The sequence below is a fragment of the Centroberyx gerrardi genome, chromosome 21 (genome assembly GCF_048128805.1).
Source record: "Centroberyx gerrardi isolate f3 chromosome 21, fCenGer3.hap1.cur.20231027, whole genome shotgun sequence".
Lineage (NCBI taxonomy): Eukaryota > Metazoa > Chordata > Actinopteri > Beryciformes > Berycidae > Centroberyx > Centroberyx gerrardi.
In genome coordinates, this window is record NC_136017.1 from 9,552,235 (window position 1) to 9,575,306 (window position 23,072).

Here is a 23,072-nt window from a genome sequence, read left to right on the forward strand (position 1 = left end):
CAGAACGGAAATTAGTATGCTGTTCTGAAAAGAGAACAAAACGTGACTTTTCTGAACCCGTCCTCTTGGGAATGGAGAGAAGTGCAGCCGTAGTTCGGTGAGTGCGCAGTAAAGAGCAGGACTTAAAAAATGCCTGCATCTGTAAGTACATTTAATGGCAAATACTTCAGTATGGGAGACCTTTACTGTTACCCGAGTTCTACTACATCTCCATTACACGGTAATAAGGTAGGTAAATAAGTCAATTTATTTCACTCCACTAGTAGAAATGCTTAGTAGAAATGGTATGTTTGATCACAGCCATTGCCACTTCTTCGACTTTACTTTTACCGGAGTGTATTTCAAGTTTATTTCTACTTACACTGAAGTGATGGATTAGCATCCTTCTTCTAACACTGTGCTTATGTAATATTTTGAATGCAGCACTTTTACCAGGGTGTATTTCTAGTTTAGTTCTACTTTAACCAGAGCCTTAAAGACTATTTCCGAGCGCTACATATCCTTTTTGGGAAATGATCTTAAGCTAAAGTTCATCACTCAATATCTCCAAAATATAGAGGATCCTGTCTGTAAAATGCTATCACTTTCTCAATGAATTAAATGACTATCCTTTAAAAAGTACCAAATTTGGTTTTAACTTTTGTGCCATCAAGCATTATATAAGAGTTGTGCCACTTTCTTTCTTCCAAATGATATCTCACTTTAGAATGAATCTCCTCTATATTCTGTAAGGCTATTTCTACTTTTACTGGAGTAAGTGATTTGCACATAGCTTATCACATTCCCTACAGAGGCTTCCCTTCACCACCAGGCTGTTTCATGTTCCTGTCTTCCCTGTGGCCTGTCAGCGAGGAGAAAAACATGCTAACACTTCCCACATGCTCCCGATAACACCAACAGAAAGAAAGAGTGTGTTGTCGGTTTGTTTGAGGACAGTTTGAAGTCGGCTGCTTGGTTTGCTCCTTTGAAAACCAGGACGGGAATCTTTGTTTTTCTAGGTGAAAGTGGGATTTATTTTTCCACTTCCAAAACACTGTAGGTTTCTTTTCGTTTTGAAAAAAGCATTACCCAACGCTTGTCATTCATTATCTCAAAAATATAGATGAGAAAGTTGGTAAAAGTGTGACTGAAATTCCCTACTGTCTGTTACGCCCGGACCCAGGGTCATAACATGTTCTTTAAAAAGTACCAGATTTTATTTTGATTTTGGGCTATGAATCATTTTATAAGGGAAGATGTCACTTTCCTTTCTCTAAAGTGTTTTTTTTTTTCCTGTATTGAGACACTAGAAAAGTTGAGAGGGTCAGAGTAGGCGACATAAAAGAGAGAAAGCAGGTTTCAATTCGACACCAGCACAGGTACATTTGGTTTCAGAAACACTGTCTCTTAACCGGTATCTTAGCTTTGTAACCATAATTTGGGAGTTTTCTTTTATCCCCTGAAGAAAATTAGAAGACGACACGGTCCTCTATGGTCCTTATGACACTTAAAGTTCATGAATCTACTGTAGCACCCATGAAACGGCTTCTCAACTTCTAAATGCATCGGCATTCATGTACAAATCAGACAGTTTTCCCTCCATACCTGAAAAGTTGACCAAATTCTTAATGTGTTGTTAAAAAGCATTGACAAAAGTTGAATCCAAATGTCATTAACTGTGTTAGACTTCTGTCTTCATGTGGAGAGAATTGAAAAACTTTTTCCTCTACATCCCACCACTACTTTAGCTTCAAACGTTTCAACAAATCCATACTATGTCCCGTATGAATGTATGAGAACGTTACATCTTTTGAAGTCCTGAAATAGATTAGATGAAACTTTAATGATCCCCGAGGGGAAACTGGGTCATTGCAGCAAAGAATGGGATATAGATAAGAATAGAACAAATAGAAAGTATTGAAGACATAGAAGGTACAGAACAGTGTTAGACTGGTTAAAGGGTTAAATGCAGGTTTAATAAAGTTGTTGGAATACATTTCAGCTCCAACAGCAGTGACCTAAATGCTGTGGGTGTGTGTGTGTGTGTGCGTGTGTGTATGTGTGCCTCATCGTACATGTGTGTGTGTGTCTGCGTGTCCTTTCATCCCTATAACTACTTAAGCTTTGAAAACTTTGTAAATCCCAGCCCTGTACCTTAATTTCAACTTAAAGGGACTCTTTGATGTGTTCATTTTTAATTGATCGCCATACGCTCGTCACATTTTGGGAAAAAACTGCTTTGTTTTTCCTTCAGTCGACCTGAAATGGCTTGTGAGCGCTGGTATTATTCCTTATTGAAACTGAATGGGCTCAGCTAGCTACAAGAAAATACTCACAATGCCAAAAAACTTTTGTCCGCAATGTGACAAGTTCCGAGTGAAGAAACTAACCCTGAAAATATCACCGTATCTAACTGATCTTTTTCATGTACAAAACTGAGGGGTTTTATACCAAATTGCTGCATAATGACTAAAAAAATGACCCGACGTTCCTTGCTTAACATCTCAAAAACAGATGATCACACCATCTAGTGTTAGTATTTTAAACATAGAGGTACTCTCACATTTTCTAAGTTGGCTGATAACTTCAGAAAAGTTGCATAAGTAGTTTGACTTTTATCCCTTGAAACAATTTTTCAGACCGGATAACACATTTTCAAAATGGGAGAAGCCTCATTTTGAGTTGAAATGCCTCAATTAAAGAACAGCGAGTACGCTTGATTTTCTTTCCCAACCTGAACATGATAGACCTTCCTGCGCAGCATCTTCGACGCTTCGCTCTGGAATCCCAAAACTAGACGTCGACAAGAAGAAACACCATCCTCTGCTCCCTCTAGTCCCTCAAGATCAGCTCTCGGAGCGTTTGCGTGTGTGTGTGTGTGTGTGTGTGTGTGTGTGTGCGCACATATGTGTGTATGAGGGAGAGAGAGATTTTGAGATGAAGAGGGCGGGAGGGAGAGCCGGAGAGAGAGACAGAGAGAGAGTTATATAGAAAGAGGGAGATGGACGTGAGTCAGAGAGCGAGTCAGAAAGACGGAGGGGGCGAGGGAGAGAGGAGAGGAGATAGAGAGAAGAGAGGGAAGAGGCAGAGGGAACTTGAAAGGGTGCATAAACCGATGAGTGCGCTCATTTTCCAATTAAACGTTATCTGCGTGCCGTATTGTAGCCCGAGAGTGTGTGCTCTCTGTGCATGCTACAGCATGTTGCCCTGCGCCATTATAATTAGACACAGAAGACTATCTCAACACTGCATACAGTACCACCGTTGTACTGAGACAGAGCTGTGTGTGTGTGTGTGTGTGTCAAAAGGGAGTGTATGCATGAATTTCCAAGAGACAGAGGAAGAGAGACAGTAAGTATCTGAATATGCCTTTCCAACACGTACATGCTGCATGTGTGTTAGTGTGTGCTTGTGTGTTTCATGTGTATGTGTATGTGGTGCGCCTGTGCATGTGTGTGTGTGTGTGCGCACATCTTTCCAACACGTACGCAGTGTGTATGTATGTACGTGCACATGCCGTTCCAACAGAAAGTGTGTGTGGGCGCAGGGTGAGGACTGAGGGTCACAATATGTTCTCTCGCAGAACAGAGGCTTCCCTTCACCACCCACAATGCAGTAGGGGGATTTTGTCTTTGTCTGCCCCGCCACGACTGACCAATGAGATCTCTCCATGCTGCCAAGTCAGCATTCCTGTCATGCCAGCCGAGTCAAATAAGGCAATGTGTCTTAAACTCTGGGTCGGGACCTGGAAACGGTCGCGGATCGATATCTGGTGGGACCCCACATGACAAGAGTACTCGGATGTTTTAAAGTGCTAATCCTCGACTTTCTTGTTTTTTTTTTTATTTCTGTTGATGCGGTTTGAGTTTCTGTAGGTGGCGCTCTTTTCACACACAGCAACACAAATGCATGTGTGTCCCTGTGTGTGTGTGTGTGTGTGTATGTACCAGGTGTGTGTACCCTACCTGCCACTGTGCCAGCAGGTTCTTGGCTGCCTCCGGCTGCTCCTGCAGTCTCTCCTTGTTGGTGGCGTCTATTAAAACGTTGCAGGTCGTCTCTGCCTCCGTCAGCCAGTTGAGGAACTTCTCCAGGTCCAGGTAGAACTGCTGGAGGAGCCTCAGAGCCGCTTCCAGCGCCGCCTCCCTGTCCGCCACACTGGGAAGACACATGATGGAGACGCACCATCTTAAGCATTTCAGGAGAAGAGTGATCCAAAACCTAATTTGGGAATGCTGTTTCCTTTCTTATTTCATTCAGGACAATTAAGTGTGTGTGTGTGTGTGTGTGTCCTCACCGCTTGTTGATGTGTGTCCAGGTGGCGTTCATGCCGTCGTTGATCTGGGTGATCTTGTGCGTGTCGTCGTTGGAGTACAGCGTCAACAGTTTGTCGGCCAGCGCGTTGGTCTCATCCACCTGACCCTGCCACTGACGCAGCTCCATCACAAAGAGCTAGAGAGAGAGAGAGAGAGAGAGAGGAGAAAGAAAGAAAGAGAAAGAGAATTGAGAAGTGATTCGCGCTCTCTGTAATTACATCGCCATCCTCGTTCCATTATCAACCATCATTTCAAGATGTCTACAATTCTGTGAGTCTATATTCTCTATAGTATCTAAATGCTTTTTCCCTTCAAACATGTCTTTTGAGTCATCATCAGTGCACGTAATTGTCTATTTTCATGCCATCTGGTTATAGATCTCACATGTCATACGGAAAAATGTAGGCGTTTTATGTGATGGCAGGTGATGGATGTGCGAACATGCATGTAAATGACGCAGAAGAGAACTAATTTAGATGCAAAAAAGATATTTTTCAGTCAGATAATACAGTATTAGCATATTGTATTGCTGTGCTTCATTCAGTCACAGCACTGGATTATAGCTGCTAGTTATTTGTTATCAAGATTACAGTAATCTGGCTACATGAAATCTGTCACGTTCCAACCCTGTATATCATATGCATGTGTGTGTGTGTGCGTATGTGTGTGTGTGTGTGTGTGTACAATCCACCTTGAGTTCAGCGTTTTGTTTCTTCAGTGCGTCCACCGTGTACGAGATCTCCTTCCAGGACTCCAGCCTGTCGCTGGCCCGTTTGATGAGAGGATCCACCCCCTTCTTCGCCTCCAGCCAATCGGTGGAGTCCTGCAGCATGTTGTGGAGCTGCTTCGTCCTATCAGAGAGCTTGGTCTGGGAGTCCTCCCAGTGGGCCTGAAGCCTGTCAACTACGACAGACACAAAGAAAAAAACACAAACCATCAAACATGGGAAAGAGTTAAAAAAAAAAAAAAGTGTTAATGGAAATCCGCAAGATCCTGTTTTGCATTGTTTTGGTGTGTGTGTGTGTGTGTGTGTGACATACTGCGTTCAGTGATGGCGTTGCGGGTCTCCTGGTTGCTGGTTTTGTTCTTCAGGTTCTGGGCTGCGGTGACCTGCCTCTCCAGCAGGGGGCGACGCTGATCCAGCTCCTGCAGAGACGCCTGAAAGCAACACACACTGAATTTATTATTTATTGGTTGACCGACAGCAAAAAAATGGACTTCAATCCTAAACTTTGCTGTTTAGTTTAGTTTAGTTTTCTGTTGCCAATAAAGTTTCTGGTGAATCCTTGAACCCTGACCTTGAGCTGGCCGATGTTGTCGTTGATGTCGTCCAGATCGGCCACCACCACTCGCTTGTTCTGCACCATGTGATCCAGCATGGTCAGCCAATCGGTGAGCTCGGCCCAGGACTTGTTGAACTGAGCCAGCGCCGCGGATTCAGGCAGGGAACTTCCTGTCAGAGTCTCATCTGGGACACGCGGACACACACGTACATCATTTATTTGTTTTCACATAAAATAATAGTTATAGTTAGTTAGTTAACAAGTATAATAGTTATAATAGCTAATAATAAGTTAATAATAAGAACAGACAACTTCGCCAGACCTAGCAGTTACATAAAGAGTGGCCTGGCCAAAATATCCTCACTTCCCCAAAACACACACACACACACACACACACACACACACGCACACACGCAGCCATGCAAAGGCACACACACCCACTGAAGAGAATCAAAGGTCTTACTGGCTTTCTTGGCTACTAGGAGAGCAGCCATCCTCTCCTTATGCTGCCGCACCAGTTCCAGGATCACAGTCCAGTCCTCTTTTAGCTTGGCATTCTTTACCTGTCACACACACACACACACACACACACAGACACACAGACACAGACACACACACACACACACACACACACACACACACACACAGTTAATTCCCTGATAATTGAGTTGTGCAAGTGTAATCGAACAACTTTTAATTCAACCCGGCACGTTCAGGTTGGGAAAACTCACTAATATTTAATTAAGTCTAATACTGTTCTGTGTGTTTGATATTCAAAAGATGTAGCGTTCTCTGACATACATTAAAGCACATAATATGGATTTGATGAAACGTTTGAAGCGAAAGTAGTGGTGGGATAAAAGGAAAAAGTGTTTCATTTAATTGAGTCTCCACAGGAATACAGAAGTCTAACATCGTTAACACTTGGTATTCTTGGTCGGGATTTGCTGCATACATCTGGAAGCTGCTGGTTGAAAACCCTGTATCTCCAAAAAAAAAATCTATGTTTCAGCATTAGATTTATTCAATTTAAAAACACTTAGATTCAATTAGAGGTGTAAGACTCAACATACAGCTGAAAGTTCACGAAAGAGCTTATTTGCCAACAGGTTGGTGTTGGTTCCTTTCAACAGAAGAAGTCCTGAGAGATTGTTTTGATTTGCTGACCTTCTCTGGTTGGCTGGGAGGATTGTCCTTGTAAAGCTGATTGGCTCGTTCCAAAACGAACTCCACCTCTGGCTGCTTGACCTGCACTTCCTCGACGAGCTGGCCGACACAACAGAGACACAACACAAATTAATGATATATATGATACTGTATATTTCATTCCACAACATTGTACTGTATATCCCTTTTGGAAAGTTTGAAATTCAGTATTTAAAAAACAAAGATGAAAATATATATGTTTATAACTTTAATAGTGACCCATAATGTGCTTTACTTTCATGCCAGCAAGCATTTTGCAATAGTAGGCTTTTATGTTTTCAAACAGACTGAAACTCTTGAACTCTTGAACTATATGGGGAAAATGAATAATATGTGGAAAATCAATTGAACTATATGTGGAAATTAGTAGTGAACAATAGCGCTGCTGTTGTACATCCAGTGTGTGTGTGTGTGTGTGTGTGTGTGTGCTACCTTGGGCTCCACCTCCTCGGGGCTGCGCTCCAGCTTGCCTCTGGTGCTGGAGGCCCAGGCCGACAGGTCGTCCAGCTGGTCCTGAAGCTTCTCCAGCTCCCTCAGCAGACCCTCGATCTCCAGCTGACGCTCAGGCAGATCCTTGGACACCTAAACAAACACAGCGCACATTTACATTTACAGGCATTTCGCTGACGCTCTGACACAGACTGACTTACGATGACTAAGGGGAGGCAGGGGTTTTTGCTCAGGGGGTTGCTGGGATCAAACCTATGACCTTTTGGGTACGGGACAGTGGGGGTTTAATCACTACACTATGGGGTTAAATCCACTGGTTGAGCTGTACCAAAGACTTAAAAGCCCAATCTATGATTTCAATATGGCGCACCCCGTTTTGACACACTATCACCCCACTGCTGGCTTTGGTTACGAAGTGATTTATTGTAGTTGAGTATTTTCTTTTTAGTCTGAAAGTTACTGACTGAGCTATTGATACATGGATTGATATATGACAGCACATACAACCAATAGAAATTTTACATGCACTGTAAAATGTACATGTACTGCCAAGTAATCGTTGAATAGACAGCTCTACAAATAAATGCCTGTATAGGAAATACTGGTATAGTTTTAGTAGTAGTTATAGTTTAGAGGCACTGACCTGCGCCCAGCGAGTGTTGATGATCCTGAAGTCTTTCTGTTTGTCAGCAGGAAGCAGTATCTGTTTCTGTCTCAAGTTCAGATCATCCACTGCCCTCTTCTTACCGGGAAGCTCCACCACACGGGCCTGACACACACACACACACACACACACACACACACACAAAGCGTGTTATCCAGGCTGAATTTCATAATGAAGCAGTGTAGCATCTCAGATCAATTTACACAAGTCCACACACACACAAAATGTATTTGCAAAGCTGAATTTTATAATGAAGCATTGTAGCACTCATACTACACCATAATTCCCGCTCAATTAAATTACAGAAAACACCACACCCACACACAAACACACACACACACACACACACACACACACATACACACACACACACACACACATACACATGGACATACACATATAAATAAAAAATGTGTTTTCAAGGCTGAATTTAATAACAAAGCATTGTAGTATCTCATTTTAGACTACAATAGCCGCTAAATTAAATTACACAAATCACCACACACCCACACACAGAGATTGTAAACACTCATTGTGGAATCCAGCGGCTCATCCATATCTGGTGCGGAGTGTCTTGGGTCGTACCTGGACCTTGTCCAGCGTGTCTCTGATGTGCTGCGGCTCTGCAGGCTGCAGAGGGATGGCCAGGACGCCCTCCGCCTTGTCCAGCCAGCACAGCATGGAACCCATGTCCTCCTGCAGCTCTGCAGCCGCCGTGTGCGCCTCCGAAGACCTGGATGGGGGGGATGGGGGTGGGGTGTGGTGTGGGCGTGTGTGTGTGTGTGGGGGGGAGGTGGACCAAGTGAGAGAAAGGTGAAAGGGAGGGTTGTTACATGGTCTACGTGAGCAAAACACGCAACAGCACAAAAGAGCAATGCAAGGGGTATTTCTCGCATTCTCGCATAGCATAATGTGCAAATGTGTGGTCCAACTAATGTAACATGACACTAACGCATTTTGAAATGTCATGTGTTTCAGGTAAAGGCGCTAAATGCGAATACTGCTGAATGGTCAGCTATAAATAAAGCAGTTGTTTCCAGTGTAAACACACAATTGTCATGGGCGTGACACAATGACGAAGGTTGTGAAAATTTGATGCCGGTGTCTGAAAACACCTCTTTTCATCTAACTTCTGCACGGGCAAAATGAGAGAGTCACATTCCCCATCTCGCATTCCCAACCTACTACTGTTTTTCTTTTCTTTTTTCTTCCTAGACAGTTAAACAAACTGTTAGTGAGGCAGTTTGGTATTAGATAATGAGATGTTTCATGGTCGTTAGATAGATAAACCTTGAGCAGGGTTGTTCTGTGGGGATTTCCTGGGGAACTGGTCCAGTTGAAAGTGGTATCAGTTAGTTAGACAGATAGACAGACAGACTGGCAGGTATGTCAGTGGACAGTTAGATACATATATTGCGAGCCGCAGCCACACACCTCCTCTTGCGCTCGTGGAGCTGCTGGCAGATGCCGGCCCAGCGAGTGTTGAGTAATTTGAGCTGCGTTCGGAGCAGCGAGGCGTCGTTTGGCAGGCTCAACTGGCTGATGTCCTCTCCTGCTGAGTTCACCCTGTCCAACATCACTTCCTGGAGCGGGATGGCCTCCGTCATGTCCTGTACACACACACACACACACACACACACACACACAAAGGTTTGTATCAATTCAAATTGATGGCATTAAAAAGACAGTAGGTAACTTAAGTTCTTGACAGAATGATGATGAGAGAATGAACACTTTTATTGACTGGGTCCTTTATATTTTAAAAATATTGAATGATGCATATTTGATAGAAATATTGAATGATGAATATTTGATAGAAATATTGAGCATGAATGAAAAATAAAAAAATGTTTCCTCCAAAATGGACATAGAGTATTTAAACTACATACTATATATAGTATATTAAACTCTTCAAATACTGTTCGGCACATGCTGATGTTTGGGCTGAACTGCATTTCTTTCAGTATGTCGAATTTAGGGAACTGTTGTGGGACATTAAATAACAAACTATCAGAGGTGGGATATAGCAGTGTGCGTGTGTGTGTGTGTGTGTGTGTGTGTGTGTGTGTGTGTGTGTGTGTGTGTATACATTGGAGGATGGGGAGGTGTGAGGGGTTCAGGTAGTCATTTGAGGCACCAGCTGGCCTTCTCTCTCTCTCTCTCTCTCTCTCTCTCTCTCTCTCTCTCTCTCTCTCTCTCTCTCACAGACACACACACACACACACACACAGGCAGGTTGGCACATGAGTGGCACTTGGACACTGCAGCCCTGTCTTTCTGCACAGGTGGACAGTAGGAGCTGATCACAGCAGCCCAAAGTAGAGCGGACATCTCTGATGATGCACACACACACACACACACACACACACACACACGCAAGATTACTTAAAATGCAAGGCAAGAGCATCAGTTATCCACAGCGACTGAAACTAAAAACCAAGTCTACTTTAAGACCACTTCAGGTAAAGGAGGCATCGACTGTGAAAATAACCCTTCATGCATTTTCCCTCTGTGAAAATAACTCATACATTTTTAATCCAAATCTTGGTGGGGTAAAAGCCCATTGTTACTGTTATTAAATCCCTTTTCATAATCCCTAAAATTCTGTTTTTTTGGTTGATGTAACATTGAAATGTCAAATTCGATGACATAATGTTGTTACATAAGGCCTAAAAAGGGAAAGTGTTCTGTTTGTATCGAGGCTGACTGCACTGCCAGACACTCGCTGCGTTTTCCTCTTGACAATTGCAATCTGTGTGCCAGAGCTGCTGCTGATGTCAGATGGACACAAGCAATGAATATACTAACTAATGTCATGTCATGTTAGTGCTATGTCTAGCAATTTTATGTTATGTTATTTCATGTCATGTCATTATGTCTTGTTATATCTTGTTATGTCATGCTATCTTAGGATGTGTTATTTCATGTCATGTCATGTTGTTATGTACTGTTATGTCTTATGTCAGGTCATGTTATGTTACGCTATGCTGCCTTAAGAAATGTCAGGTCTTGTCATGTTTTATATTTTGTCATATTATGTTATGTCATGTCTTGTCATGTTGTTATATCACGTCATGTTATATCATGTAATGATATGTTATGTTATGCCATTTTAAGAAATGTCATGTAATCTCTCATGTTATGCCATGTTATGTTACATTATACAATGTATTATCGTGTCATGTTACGTAATGTTACAATATGTCATGCCGTTATGTTGTTATGTCTTGTTATGTCATGTCACAGCATGTCATGGTATGTCATGTTATGTTATGTCATGTCAAATTGTATGTCATGGAATTTGTCTTTTCTTATAACTAGATGCACCAGATGCACACACACACACACACACAGAGAAAGCAGAGGAAGATGAGAGTGCAGGGTCAGCTACAGTGCAGCAGCCTGAAGCAGTGCAGGGTTCAGTGCCTTGCTCAAGGGCACTACAGCAGGGTTGGAGGGCACTGGAGATGAAATACCAGCCATCCTGCAGTCACCAGCTCACAACTGGAACACACACTCAGAACCAGAAACCCTCTGGGTATTGGGTACTTCTAGACCATGGATGTGTGTGTGTGTTGTATCCTTTCATATGTCTCTATCGTGTGTCCTTGTATTTGTGTGTGCGTACATGTGTGTCAGTGCATCCTGTGGTTTGTGTGTGTAACCCTGTGTGAATATCCATACGTAATCTGTGTGTGTGTGTGTGTGTGTGTGTGTGTGTGTGTATGTGTGTGTGTATGTGTGTGTGTGTGTTACCCTGAGCTGCTGTCTGTGTGCTGCTGGGTCGTTCTCAGTCAGTTTCAGAGTGCTCTCGGCGTTGTCCAGCCACCCCTCCAGCGCCTTTCGGTCCGAAACAAACTTCTGCCACTTAAAGTTGCATTCCTCCCAACGCCTAGATGGATGGACACACACACACACACACACACACACACACACACACACACGTAAATACACATATATATACATAAACACCGGCAATATTCACGCAATCGTGAATCAGCGTTACATCCAGAAATGTGTCTTCTCTTGTCCTCATCTTTCCATTCCTCCCTTTCTTTCTTTGTCTCTCCCTCCCTCTCACTCTCTCTCCTCCCTCCCTCTCTCCTCCCTCCCTCTCACCCTCTCCTCCCTCCCTCCCTCCTTACTTCAGTCTATCTTTGTAGAGCTTGTTCAGTTTGTCCCAGTTGGTTTTCAGGAGGACGGCGCTCTCCTGGATCTTCTGGGCCTCCAGAGGCCGGGCCCCAGACACCATCTCCTCTCTCCGGGCCAAGGCTCCCTCCACTGGGCCTCGCAGCTTGTCGATGCCTCCCTTCACCTCCTGGAGGTGTGGAGGTGGTGGTGGGAGAATATACAAAACAATCATCATAAACAACTTTAAATTGTTTATCTATATGTTTTTTATATCAGCTGTATCAAATACACCAAGCAAAAATTACTACTACAAAAAAATTTTTTTTTTTAAATCTCCAGATGAAATATTCCCTGTATGCAAAAAACTCTTTTTTTCATCTTCATTTGTAGATATGGTCACCAATTTTGCCAATTCCCAACAAAAATAGATAATAGATTTAATATATGTTATTTTGTACATAATTCATCAAAAAAAAAAAAAACATAACAAAACACCTCTTTGGTTATCAGAATGAAACAGGAAAAAGCTCTTTGATTTTGTTCACTGGGGAAAAAATGGTCCAGCTTGAAAACAATTTTTTTTTTAGTTTTTTAGTTTTTTTTTTTTTACTTTTAAGATAACAGGTTACAATGAAAGATAGAAACACAAAAGCCGTGCTGACCTTAAGGCAACTTTCTTGCTGAGGCAGGTTGTAGTAAACTGCAGGCCAGTATTCAGGAGAGTTCAGCTTGAAGTCCGTCTCTGACACCGAGCGCAGCAACGCCTGGAGCTCAGACAGGTACTCCTGGACACACACACACACACACACACACACGCACACGCACACGCACACGCACACACACACACACACACGCACAAACACAAGAGGATGGAAGCATATACACATACACAGGCACGAACACGCACACAGGTGTAGGCATAGACACCCGCATACACACAAACACACACCACACACACACAGGCATGTTCACAAACACAAAGTAGAGAGGAAAGTCAGAGAACACACACAAACATTCACCTAACTTTAAAAATACAGACATGCTTGATAATTTCTCTAAGCAGGCACCGCTTATCTGATCTTCAACTGATTATGGCACAGATCTGGGACTTCAGTTATATGTTTGTATATGTATACGTGTATATATGTTGGTTGACTTCATACTAGATTCCATCCTACCATCGTGTCAATAAATATATGAGAAAACAATGAAAATACAATCCATAGAATGCATACCTTCTGTATGGACATACATGTTTTTACAGTGTATTGCTCATTTTAGATGAATTCTGAACTTTAATAAATGAAGCCCCAGATCTTTTCATGACTGTCTGAACAGGGAAAGATCAGATTCCATGTGGTTTCTCCCTGTTTAGATAGAGGCTGTTTAGACCAAATCTGTTGCGCCTGTGAGATTTCTACCTCAGACTCCCAATCACATTATGAATTCCCATTGTACATCATGATCAGACTTGGGGCTCGTGTCGACTGAGTTTTAATTCACTCAATCCCAGATGCAGCCTTTGATTATGAATGAACTCCTCTAATGATGAATGCATTAAATTTCCCCCGACCATGATGCACAACAGACTCTATTCTAACTCCAAATGAAAGACGCCTCTAAGACAGAACCTCGTCTCCACGGTGCAGAGTAGCGTAAAAAGGGATTCTGGGATATTAAAACTTTGGTCTGCTCGTTTCACTTCACCTAGCACATAATGGGGAAAAGAGTTTCTCCTGTTCAATGACACTTTTTAATTAAAACACACACACATTAGCATTATTAGCAGCCTTAAGGAAAGTTAATGATTGCTGCTGGCCTTAATTTAATAAGTCAGTTCTTAATTTGCCTGATGTGACGGTAATAATGTCTGTAATAGGGGTGGGATGCAGGTGTATTGGAAAGAATATGCAAGTTGATACACTCAATAATCAATCAATATAATATCGTGTGCAGGAATTGACTTCTGTCTGATGGCACCCTGCACATTCTACTTTGTGACACTGTCTAAAGAGCCTAAAGGTGCTAACTCTGCAGCATTATTTGCATTTAGCATGAAAGCAGTGTCAGGGCAGAAAGTTTCCCGCAGCATCTGACAGGTGTGTGTGTGTGTGTGTGTGTGTGTGTGTGTGTGTGTTGAAGTGAAATGGGAGACCAGAGTTTTGAACGTCCCAGTTTCTCTTTGTACTGTTGCTTGCTAATAGTGAAGTGTCTGCTGCAGACAGAGGGCTCTGTCACACTGGGTTTGGAAAAGAGTGTTTCAGCGGGGCGGAGAGCTCTTTCTTCATTTTTCAAAGATCATTTAGAACACAGAAGGAGGGATGTCTGATACAGTGAGTGATCGTTGAGTTTAAATGACAATTTGACCAGATTTAGTACTCAGTAAACCCAGTGTGACTAAACACAAACGAAACACATATTTCTCTCTTATTTGTTTGACTCACATTCACAGTACAGGCCCGAAACACTACCTGCTCTTAGTCTACACACACACACACACAACACATTTCATTTCATTGGGGCCCCATTTGTTAATTGTGTACGTGTCTTTGTGAATTCAGTGTAACCACTGTGTATTATTAAGCATTATAATGAGTGAGCAGTGCAGATCTAGATCATGAGAGGGAGAGCAGACAGTAGCTGCCTCAGCATACAGGTCAAAGGTCGCATGTGGTCTGTCTCTCAAACAGGAAGTCCTCTATCTAGAGAGCTGCGCCTTTAAACAAAGGCAGAGAGTTTCCAATGATTCCAAAAGACAGATTGTTCAATGAGCTATTGCTGGCAACAGATACAATTACAGCCACTTAGCGGTTTTGCCTATCATTGTTTGGCAATGATACTTCGTTCCCGGGTCAGTAGGTCAGTAATGAGGCTGAGTCACAATTTGGACAGCACCAGCATGTAAGTTTGGTCCAGAAATAATTCTCTTTTTCTGTAATTGTTTGGAGGTCGTTGTCTAGACCGGATAAAATCTGCAGCTCTTGCCAGTAAGCAGAGATTTGCTGCGCGGATCAAATTTATTTCCAGGAAATATAAACTAAGTCAATGTAGGCGTGCAGTTTTTCAAATCCCTTCATGTCACAACTTTTGTAGATACAAAGCTTGTGTTTTTTTTATATAGATACAAGGCTTGGTTTTATGTCCTCAGCGACTGCAGTGCACATATATCGTGTCCCGACTCAAGGACATTTGCGAGAGAAGCAAGTGCATTCTTACATTTTTCACACTTTCTGAGTGAGGACGTCATTTAGCCACAAGGGGGGAGCTGCTTCTTTTTCCAACCAATGAATCCATTTGAATCCAATTAAAACTCAGGCAGGAATGAAAAAGAGACTTGAAACAACTTGTCCTCTCCCACTGTCATGATCAGTATTACTTTTCCTCACCAGACCCATGACTGGAGCTCTTTCTTCTAGATGACTTGGACAAAACATACATCTATATGTATCTGTATTTAAAACATTTTAGGATAAACAGCAGCAAACTAAGATACAGATGCAGCCATTACAGACTTTTTACATATCCTGCATACAGATTCACTGTTGCTCTACTTCTGTGAGGAATTGTTCAAAAAATTCAAATATTTCTTCCTTTTCGCAATAGGCACATAGCATCATAAGCACATTATAAATACATCATGAATGCATTCTGATTGTTATAATCAGTTATAATATAGCAACACCTGAGAGGGCGCTCCTCACTGCAATTATGAGTACCACGGTAATGCAATGGATACAAGACTAGCTGTGCTTTAACAGCACAGTTGAAAAGCATTTTTGACCACTTAGATTGCTTTTGTTGCATAATGTGCTAAATACACTGTGCATAAACTGTAGGGGTTGTTTACCTTCTGGGGCAACTCCAGCTAGTCATACCAGATTCATCATAACAAAGCATGCAATTATGCCTTATATCAGAAATTTCCTGGTGTGATTTAGAAATTGTGCATACATGCTATATATGTTATTAAGGTGGTACTGTGGTCTAAAGGAGAAGTAGGCTTGTGATCCTGATGTTGCCAGTTTGACGACCCAGGGAAATGAACAAGTACACACTCCCCTCCCTTAACAACTACTGTTCAAGTGCCCTTGAACAAGGCATTTAACTGCATTAACAGCCCCGGTGGAACTCCCAGGTTTAATGTATAAAGCTGAAGCAGAGCATTATTGAAAAAGAGCAAGCGCACTCAGTCGATGCTCTCTGGGTAAATAAAGGTGTTAAAAACACTTATAATGTGCTTATGATGCCTCTCAAAGTGCTTGAAGTAAAGCTTCATTGGATTCCCATGTTTGAAATCAGCTGTTTCAAATATATATTTCATCCAAGTTAAATAGACCCCTCTAGGCACGTAGGCCATGGTGTGTAGTGGGTGTGGTTTCTTGTGATTGGGTGACAGGATACATACATCTTCAGTGATTGGCTGGTCAGGAAACTGTAAGGGCATAATGTGATTGGTTGGCAGGGGGGCATGCGGTGACACAGAACCAGACAGGGCAACCAATGAGATTCGGACATGTGAGCGTGCTTCACATGTACAGATGACACACGTAAACGACAATGTAGCAAAGGAAAACAAAAAAGCAACTCGGTTTTTATTTCAAGGGGAAAATCTAATTCCAATCTATTTAAAACTCTGACTTCTGACAATCTGTTTACAAGTTAAACTGATATATCTAATTACAATCTACTTAACACTAAATATTCATTTATATGTCATCTAATAAATGAATTGATCAAATGTCTATAAATTCAATAGGGAGCTAACAGCTATAGAAACTTAAGAAACTTGACATAAGATTTATTGTTAGTAAAATAAATCACATCAATTGAAATTCAAACTATGTCTAATGACTTGTATAGTCAGCACAGTGAACCTCTTAAATATAATAATTTGTTATTAAATATTATATTTATTGTTGGCCATTTATTGGCTTACTCAAATTCCCTATTCCCTTTGCATGGTATGCACTAGTTAAATTAATATAGGCCAATCTATAGTTGGCAGTGGTGTTAATATCAGCCAATACCCAAATGCTGGTAAATGTTGTGCCTGGGAAGTCACTCATTCCTCTGAGGCACTTTGGCAGGTAGCAGATTTGCGTTCATTTTCTATTTTGAAAATATTATGTCTGCTAAGAAATTAAATTGTACAGTGAAATTCTGAATCTACATTGTGGCTGGCTGATGAAAAAGTTAAGTTGAAAGTCAGGCCTACTGCAACTTGCATATTGCATTTTGAAGGGAATGAACTTGGATAACTACAGTAGTATCATATTTACTAATGCTAAATATAACAGTCAGGCCTACTGCAACTCACATCTTGCATTTCGAAGAGAATGAACTCGGACAGCTACTATTATGAACCAGTGTGGTTAGTGTAATATTTATAGTTAGTAAAAACAAATTTAGGCCTATTTAGAGAGACTCACACATTGTCTTTTGAAGGTTATGAGGTTGGATAGTTAGTATTATGAACTTGTCTAGTTAGTACAGTATTTACTGTTAGTGAATATAAAAGCCAGGCCTACTGAAACTCACACTTTGTCTTTTGAAGGGTATGAACTTGCCCTCCACCTCAACCCAGCGCGTGTTGAGCTGGAGTTGGCGGGGCTCCACTAGATTGGCGGCTCCAGCTTCTGAGAGCTGATTGGCTAAGCCCTGCACCTCCTTAAGCTCCTCCTTCTTCTTGTCGAACTCTGAGCCAATTTCCTATTGGACGAAATCAACCAGGAAGTCACTCGCTATTGGCTAGCTCCAGGGAGGGGAAGCACAGAGAGGCGTGTGTATGCGCTCGTAAACACAGTCACACGCACACACACACACACATACATACAGAGGGAACAATTAATACATAATAGAAAGAAAGAAACACATTCAGACACTCGCTGGCACACACACACGCACACTCAAACAAAAACACAACACATAAATAAAAAGGACACCATATCATGTTTCCCGTTGTCAGTGTTAGCCAAACATACACAAACACATAGGGAATCCATATTGAATATCAATATTGTATGTTAGAATTATATCCATAAAATGATGCCCATTTAAACAGTTCATATAAAATGACAAGAGTGGTGTTATAATTAGGAGGCGCACAATGCCTTGAGACTTTATTTACATCGGAGAAGGGATACAGTCACTGGCCTTTTAGATCAAAGTACAGAGGAACAAAAGCTGTGTGTGTGTATGGCGAGGGGGGGGGGCGGGGTCCGTCGGCCCATGCCATCACAGCATTGTTGGCCTGGGGAACATTTAGTGTGGGACAATACTTGAATTGAATTAGCTGGGGACTTGTGGAGTGTGTGTTTGTAAGGGGGGGTGAAAAGAAGCAGAGAGATGCATGGACAGACAGACAGAGGGACAGATAGTGAGACGGACAGATGGAGCAGACAGACAGTGCGGAATCTCAGTGATTCAGTTGCGGCAATGGCGGGTGAGACTGGAGCGAGCGAGCGAGCGAGACGTCCGCTTAGCGAAATGTCATAGTGATCATCTGAAAGTGAAAGACACACATACAGTCAAGGGGAGGAACAGGTCGACTCCAGGGTGTCGGGGTCAAACCTTTTCCATATCAGCAAATTTCAAAATGGACTTTTAAAGGTGCTGTGTAGCATTTTTAAACATCAATATATCATGACCAAATTATTTCTCCATTAAAATGTGTTAAAATGCTGCACATAGCACCTTTAAACCAACCTTTTTCAAACACAAAACTGGGCCATGGGCCAGCGTCTGGTGGGTCCACAACATTAAAAAAATATGTTTTCCTCAGTCTGGGCCCCAGGATGAGACTAATATTTGGGTCCCAGGCTGAAAAAAAAATCCAAACCTATGATAAAAGCTGCAATCAATTTACTGAGCACAAGAACTGATTCTCAATTATTTCTTAAAAATTAGATACGAGGAAGATGTATTATTTAGAAAATCCTCTTCCCAAGTGGATATTAATTGAAAAAGCCTTGACACCGACCCTGTGTGCAAAACAGGAGGAAGAGAGGTAGAGAACAAAGGAAAGAGTGATGTTTTTTCCACTGTATACAAGCACCGTCCTGTACCCATCTCTTATGTGGGGGTATCGTTCTCATGGCAAGGTACCCAATGTTTTATACCCATAATAGGCCCATCATTTTTGTACCCATAATTGTATGGGCACAACACGGTACTTGTGTAATGGAAAGAAGTTAAAATAGAGAGAGATGAAGCAAAATTCAGAATGCTGGAACAAAAAGAGAGAAAGAGATAAAGGCAAAAGTGTGAGACAGATGGAGGGAGAGATGGAGAGCTGGATGAAGAGAGATGGAGGGAGAGAAAGATAAACAGTAGCCCAGGTTGGATAACAGACTTGATGTGATATTGTATCGCTTTATGTGTGAGAGTGAGGAAGGAAGGAAGGAAAGAAAAAGAGAAAGAAAGAAAGAAAGAAAGAAAGAGAGAAAGAGAGAAAGAAAGAAAGAAACAAGAAAGTGTCTGCATGTGTGCATTCATGTAAGTGTGTATTTAGTATTTGTATGTGTGTGTGTATGTGTGTGTGTGTGTGTGTGTGTGTGTGTGTGTGTGTGTGTGGGGTCACCTTGACCCTCTCTCCCTCGGGGGGGTCAGGCAGTTGGTCCACGCTGCGCTGGATGTCGTCCAGCCAGGCCAGCAGGTCATGTGACTTCCTCCTGTACTGGTACCACTGGGGAGCGATGGCCAGCGCCTTCCTGTTCCTCAGCACACGCAGGTCCTGCACACACACACACACACACACACACACACACACACACAAAGATGGAGACACACATATGGAGGCAGACAGAGATGGACACACACACAGAACTTTTCTCTCAAAATCATTTTTCATTCCATAAACTGGAGTTTGAATAAGTACTGGAATAATTTGCGGATCCTGCATGCCGTTACAGAAAATGCTTTTATTCCATCTTGATCTGAACAAATGCTAACAGCGTTAAAACTTTTTGGAAATCCAAATGAAATGTGATGAAATGTATCTGCTTCAGGCTGGGGACACACTAGAGGACCGATTTTGAAAATGCGTTGCATCACACACATAACGACAGATTTCACTGATTTTTCTTGTCTGTTAGTCGTAAATACGCTCACAGTAGATGATAACGCAACGATGGGGTATCAGACACTTAACCATAAAACCAGATTATCATACATCACTGACATCAGGGGCTCTAATCTCGCTGGAATTAAAAAAACACAAAGAAAAAAAACACAAAAGGCGAATTTGCTTAAAGCCATGGTTGGAGAGATTCTGTCAACATGGATTTTAACTTACAGTCATTGTAAGGCGGGGGCTCCCAAAGTTTTCAATTGCAAGGGCCTTAAATAGGTCTGCATTATTACTATTATTAATAATCAATATAGCTTTGCATTTAACACTTCCCCCTCACCTCACTGTAAACTTGTTGCAAAATATGTATATGTCATTCTTCTACATTCTCTAATTGTGTTAGCTTATTGTAAATGAAATAATGGTGAAGTTTAACAATTCATCAATTTGCTGGGGACCCCCTGGAACCCCCCCAAGGGCCTCTGGTGGTCCCCGGACCCCACGTTGAGAACCACTGGGCTACAGGACTTGTTCAGGACCCTGCAGATGTCGGGTTGTAAAGAGTCCTCACACTACCAGATAAACTCTGACCAAGCTTCTGGTCAGGATTTGCTCTCCGGTTGTCGGGAGGGAAAAATCTTCTGTAAATTGGTCCGATAATCCTCTAGTGTGTCTGCAGCTTTAGTGATGAAGGGGTTTCTAAAGATCCTGAATCATTTAAAGCAATTCATTAAAACATGAGGATCAGCCTCGTTATAATGAGCTGCACACCCATTCACACAATCCACGTCTCAACTGTCTCAATGTTTAAAAACTCCTTTAAAACCTTCACCTGGATTCACCTGTACTTCATCGAGAGAACAGGTAGTTTTAATATTTTGTACACTGTATGTTAGAGAAAACATTGTGTGTGTGTGTGTGTGTGTGTGTGTGTGTGTGTGTGTGTGTGTGTTACCTTGACGGTGTTGTACTTGCTGTTGAGCTGGATGTGTTTCTGTCTGATCTGCTCTCTCTTGTCCTGGTCCGGGACTCTCTTCTGTAAATTCTCTCCTTTCAACAGTAACTCCTTCACAGCACCTTCTTCACAGTCCTACACACACACACACACACACACACAAGTGCACAAATACATACAATGTACAGACAGATTTGTGTCGGATGTCAATGTGCAAAGGTGTCAACAGAGTTTGTGTGTGTGTGTGTGTGTGTGTGAAACCTTGTCTTCCTGGAAGTCCTCCTCCTTGAGGTTTTCCCCCTGCTTGGCTTCTTCCTCCAGCAGCTCCAGCCAGATCTGCGCCTCGCTGTGGTACTGCTCCAACTCCTTGGCTGACGCTGCCGTCTGGGACACACACACACACACACACACACACACACACACACACACACACACACACACACACAGATACACACACAAGAAAAGTGAGATCATTAGTAGCAGAAAGTAAATTTAGTGAGAGAGTTTGGAGTAAATTTAGTGAGAGACTTTGAAGTAAATTAAGTGAGAGAGTTTGGAGTAAATTTGGTGAGAGACTTTGAAGTAAATTTAGTGAGAGATTGGAGTATATTTAGAGAGGGAGTTTGAAGTAAATTTAGTGAGAGAGTTTGAAGTCCATTTAGTGAGAGTTTGGAGTATATTTAGAGAGAGAGTTTGAAGTAAATTTAGTGGGACAGTATATTTAGCAAGGGAGTAGAAAGAGAGAGGATCAAAACAAGAGAAAAGGTCATTTAAAGCTGCAATATGCAACTTTTTTAAATCAAAATGACAATAAATAAAAGTGAGGCCTGGTTCTGAATTTGCACACTAATAGATAAAGATAAAGATTGGTAAGTAAATACGCAGGCAGGCCATTCATTCATTCATCCATTCATTCATATATTAATTCATTCCTTGATTATGACTAGAAAGGCAGCTAACAGTTGTTTTACAATTTTAGATTTTAAAGGAACTAGTATTCATAATTATATTTACCCCCTTCAACTGACAATTTGTTGGCCTTCTCATAGGGTTCTCTTCTTCCTTTCTTCCTTCCTTCTTTCCTCTACCCTTCCATCCCTCCCTCCCTCCCTCTATCCATTCTCCTACCAGTCCGGAGGCGATGCGTTGTGCGATGGTGTCGAATCTCTGGTTGAGCTTCTTGAGTTTGGGCCCCACCTGGGCCTGGCAGTTCTCCCCCCTGGTGGACATCAGCTCCTGGGCCAGGGCCCGCACCTCCTCCACCTTCCCCCGCATCAGCTCCAGCTCAGCACGCAACGTCTGCCGGACACACACACACACACACACACACACACACATAAATAAAGTGAGTCAGAAAAGTTGTTTTTCCTGCTATGTAGGGTTCCCAGTCTGCTTGAAAAGACAGATTAATTTAATTGAAGCATGCCGTGTCCTTTTGTTTTCTGAACAAAAGGACAAAAAGGAAAAAGAAAAATGCATCACAAAATGTGTCCACATGTTCAGGGAAGTGACAGAATGAGAGAATATTTTGCATTCAAATTTTAGGGAATCACCCCTGTGTCCTTGAACAGTTCAGTGTGTGAACACTCCCTGCTGCCTCCCATGGCAGCAACAAAAGATAAGGGTTAATATTAATGATTCACCGCTCGCTCCCATACATAATAACAAGAGAGAAGAGTTTGTAGTGTAAGCTTGAAAGTGAATGGGAGTGAATGGGTTGCATTACATCCATATGCCATATCCAATGTTATAAAGTATATAATGGATATATAGCATTTGGGGAAATCTAAACTAAAAAAAATCTCAGAGGCACAGAGGAATAAGTGAAAAAAATATACAGAGAAACATAGAAATAGATGATTGGAAATAAATGTAAAAACCTTAAGTGAGGCATCGTTGGGTCCCTGACTGTCCATCTCATCCATCTTTTTCTCTGCTCCGTCGATCCATCTGTTCACTTCCTCTATCTCTCCATCCAACTTCTGCATCTGTCGCTGGTAGTCCTGAGAGGGAGGGAAGCAGA

General features: G+C 42.1%; 1 protein-coding gene across 3 annotated transcripts in view; it reads right to left on the reverse strand.

Annotated features, from left to right (window-relative positions):
• Window positions 1-23,072, reverse strand: part of dmd (dystrophin) — a 179,249-nt gene that overhangs the window by 56,333 nt on the left and 99,844 nt on the right. For 2 of the 3 annotated variants that reach the window (XM_078291034.1, XM_078291033.1), the window contains exons 39-58: window positions 22,930-23,052; window positions 22,178-22,348; window positions 21,311-21,433; window positions 21,050-21,184; window positions 19,606-19,758; window positions 17,565-17,735; window positions 12,689-12,811; window positions 12,041-12,213; window positions 11,652-11,787; window positions 9,330-9,505; window positions 8,481-8,628; window positions 7,875-8,000; window positions 7,214-7,363; window positions 6,743-6,841; window positions 6,039-6,138; window positions 5,591-5,760; window positions 5,333-5,450; window positions 4,984-5,195; window positions 4,274-4,428; window positions 3,945-4,134 (exon numbers count right to left, since the gene is read on the reverse strand). In XM_078291034.1, coding sequence (XP_078147160.1) covers window positions 3,945-4,134; window positions 4,274-4,428; window positions 4,984-5,195; window positions 5,333-5,450; window positions 5,591-5,760; window positions 6,039-6,138; window positions 6,743-6,841; window positions 7,214-7,363; window positions 7,875-8,000; window positions 8,481-8,628; window positions 9,330-9,505; window positions 11,652-11,787; window positions 12,041-12,213; window positions 12,689-12,811; window positions 17,565-17,735; window positions 19,606-19,758; window positions 21,050-21,184; window positions 21,311-21,433; window positions 22,178-22,348; window positions 22,930-23,052 — 2,952 coding nt within the window. Of the gene's footprint in view, window positions 1-3,944; window positions 4,135-4,273; window positions 4,429-4,983; window positions 5,196-5,332; window positions 5,451-5,590; window positions 5,761-6,038; window positions 6,139-6,742; window positions 6,842-7,213; window positions 7,364-7,874; window positions 8,001-8,480; window positions 8,629-9,329; window positions 9,506-11,651; window positions 11,788-12,040; window positions 12,214-12,688; window positions 12,812-16,431; window positions 16,459-17,564; window positions 17,736-19,605; window positions 19,759-21,049; window positions 21,185-21,310; window positions 21,434-22,177; window positions 22,349-22,929; window positions 23,053-23,072 lie in introns of all 3 variants that reach the window. The other variant, XM_078291035.1, reaches the window with a different exon arrangement.